Here is a 3,442-nt window from a genome sequence, read left to right as displayed (position 1 = left end):
TTAAAACATGCATCCCCGACACCACCCAGCGAATGTCAGGTACAACTGCACCACCACTACGTCTCACAGTGCAGAAATGTACGCCGACACCGCGCCAACCATCCATGCATGCCTCATACCGCCCACGTATGTAGCAGGGTATGCAACAGAGTAAAAAAGTACCTTCGTTCATCACCTACCTTTCGATACAGTGACGGGCTTCGTATAATTCACTGCCGCGTATCGTGAGAATAATGCGAGAACGGATGAGCCCGAGTACAGAGACCAGTGGCAGATCCCAGATTTTGAAAACCGGCATGACTTGTGAGCGCATAACGTAGATTTGGAGGTGGGGCCAGCATCTGTGGCACGTTTAATTACATTTACATTTACAGGTATTATATTTTAATCATATCAAGTAATTTTTAAGAAAATACTTTTCTCTCTCATGGCGTAATTGAAAATAATTACAGCGTATTGTTATAGTATAATATTTATCTTGTATTATACTATTGTACCTCCGTTTTACTTTAATGGGCGAGATAAAAGAGATCAGGGTCGTACGTATAGCCTCTGAGGGGCGAGGGGACAGCTGCCCCTAAAGTTTGGAGCAACATAAAAAACAATCTTGGGTAATTATTGTAAGTAACTCAAAAAATAAATGTAATGAATAAAGAAACAAAATCACAATTTACAAAAACAAATACAAACTACAAGTGCACACTTATCCATTCAGTCTACAATATCTTACATGTGATTTTACCGTCTAACCGTCATTACACAATCTGACAACGTAAGTGTGTTAGCGCACGCGTAATATATCTCACCAGAGGAGTTATATTTTGTATTGAATATGAATTTAATATGATTATGGAGTATCTCAGCATAGATTTCAGCATTGATTTAATTAAGTATTATCAGTAGACCTGTGTTAATAGATAGGAGAGCGCCCTAGCCTGAAGGGTGCAAAATGCATACTTCACCCCTTTGCGTACTTCCCCATTACCTTCATTGTCACTCGCTCAGCCTCCTTCTTCTTCTACCGCCCACAGCTGTCTTCCCGGCCTACCGCCTTTCCTCAGTCTACAACCCCTTACTCCCTCACCAAGCAATATTATGCAGTTTTCTTCAGTACGTACTGCACGCCTGAAAACGTGCTCGCGCATGCGCAATATCTCCCGAGAGAAATATTATTTTGCAAAAATCATGCATTTAATATGCAGAGGTATTCTAGCATCGATTCATATGATAAAATCTCATCAGTAGACCGCTCTAATAAATAGGAGTTAGGGTTAAGTTAGTCCCGTTAGTTCTTACTTTTAATGTAAAAAAATGGCAACAAAAATTTTACAAATTTTACCATCGAAAATTCGTGACGTAGTCAATTTAATAACAAGTCGACTAATATTGATTTATTAGGTAAGATAATACAGTAGTTAGGTATTACGTGATAACACTCAATACTAAAATTTAGCGTACAGAAATTACCACAAATAACGTTGGTCGTAAACTACTGGGTTTGAAAACTAGCACGATACAATTATACACACATGCACAGGCAATTTAAAATGGTCTCAAATAGTTCAGGCAGTTCACCCAAGGTGAAACATAAAACTCACTTTCAGACGAGGATTTAAAAAAGTATACCCTAGAATATTCTTCACAAAAAGTCACAAAAATACAAAAATACAAAAATACAATGGAGAATAAAGATATCCTTCAAAATAATACACACTACTACGACATAAAACAGTAGCAATGTAGTATACCTTAAATCTCTGCAACAAACCATGCCATTAGCATGCAGGATTTAGGACTTATATATACTTTTCTAATAATACAGCTTAGCTAAATTATTTATAAGCAATTAAATATAGATACTGAGTGTTCTGTTGAACTAAATTAGTTTGGAATGGCTTGCAATTTAAACACCTCACAACAGTGAATCATAAATATCCCCGTTCTATTTTTAATCAAACCGGTATTGTTATTGATGCTTTTCTTATTACCCAAGTATGATTTGGTTTCAGTCTTCAGATGATAATAAAAATCTAGTGTATACATTTTATGTAGGAAAAAGTGATCCGGCACATCCAGTATCTAACGTGCTCTGCAGTTCATACCAAAAATGAAACAAACGTCCACCATTACACTTTTAAACAGCCATTTCCATTTGGATTTTACGATGGGGCTTGTATCCGACTAGCTCCAAATCTTCCATCGTGAAGTCGTCAATGTTTTCGACCTTCCTCTTGAAGTACAACTTTGGAAATTCGCGCGGCTCTCTCGTCAGCTGCTCCTTGAGAGGATCTATGTGGTTTACGTAGACGTGCGCGTCGCCCATCGTGTGCACGAAATCCCCCGGTCTCAGGCCTGTCACGTGCGCTACCATGTACGTTAGAAGCGCGTAGCTGGCGATGTTGAAAGGCACGCCCAAACCTATGTCTGCAGATCGCTGATAAAGCTGGCAGGACAGCTCCCCGTTGCATACGTAAAATTGAACAAACGCGTGGCATGGCGGCAGCGCCATCTTTGGGAGATCAGGTGGGTTCCACGCGCTCATAATGATTCTCCGGTCGTCGGGATTGGTCTTAATCGTGTGAATGACCTTGGCGAGCTGGTCAACGCCCTGGCCGGAGTAATCCGCGTACATATCCTTGTACTCGGCACCAAAGTGACGCCACTGAAAGCCATAGACCGGCCCGAGATCACCCTCGACGCGATGCTGCAGGTTCCGGGTGTCAAGGAACTCGCGCGAGCAATTGGCATCCCAGATGTGGACGCCCTTCTCGGACAGCTCTTTTCCGTTTGTGCTGCCGCGGATGAACCAGAGTAGTTCCTCGGCGACGCCGCGGAAGAAGACTCGCTTTGTCGTCAGCAGTGGAAAAATGTCATTCCTCAGATTGTATCTCGACTGCGTTCCAAACATGGATAACGTTCCCGTGCCAGTACGATCGCATTTCTTCTGGCCGTGTTCGATAATGTGTCTTATCATGTCCAGATACTGATGTTCATCAGAATGCTTCATTACATCGTTTCCACTCATACTCTTGGTGCGAACACTGTCATTAGGGATATTGTTTGAAGTTATCTCACGTAGCACTTCGGAACCAACCATCTTAACCTATAATCGATATGGAAAATGTAACATACAATTAATACAATCAAATGATCGGTAAATTATCCATAACCCACCACGTTGGTAGGTACAGACTAAATACTGTAAGTTGTAACTATAATTTTTTTATAGGTACATAGTAACATTTTTTTCGACACTTCCTGTTAACTCACATCATGTTTATCGGTTGAAATGAACAAAGAACACCCTCACCAGTACCCCTGTCGATTTTAAAGGGGCTACCCATACATTTACGAAAATGACATAGGTTTCCAATATGGCTATACGCACGGCGGCCGTGTGGCCCGACCCAATATGGCTATACGCACGGCGGCCGTGTGGCCC

At 41.4% G+C, this 3,442-nt stretch overlaps 1 protein-coding gene across 3 annotated transcripts in view; it reads right to left on the bottom strand.

Moving 5' to 3' along the window:
- Positions 1–1,364: 1,364 nt before the first annotated feature.
- LOC106810620 (thymidylate synthase-like) overlaps positions 1,365–3,442 on the bottom strand; it is a 2,741-nt gene continuing 663 nt past the window's right edge. The window contains exon 2 of one of the 3 annotated variants that reach the window (XM_014814041.1): positions 1,365–3,103. In XM_014814041.1, the coding sequence (XP_014669527.1) occupies positions 2,135–3,097 (963 nt within the window). In that variant the 5' untranslated portion in view covers positions 3,098–3,103 and the 3' untranslated portion in view covers positions 1,365–2,134. Of the gene's footprint in view, positions 3,113–3,442 lie in introns of all 3 variants that reach the window. The other 2 variants (XM_014814042.1, XM_014814043.1) reach the window with 2 other exon arrangements.

The sequence above is a fragment of the Priapulus caudatus genome, unplaced genomic scaffold (genome assembly GCF_000485595.1).
Source record: "Priapulus caudatus unplaced genomic scaffold, Priapulus_caudatus-5.0.1 Scaffold458, whole genome shotgun sequence".
Lineage (NCBI taxonomy): Eukaryota > Metazoa > Priapulida > Priapulimorpha > Priapulimorphida > Priapulidae > Priapulus > Priapulus caudatus.
Note: the sequence above shows the minus strand (reverse complement) of the source record. Positions and strands in the feature narration are given on the sequence as shown.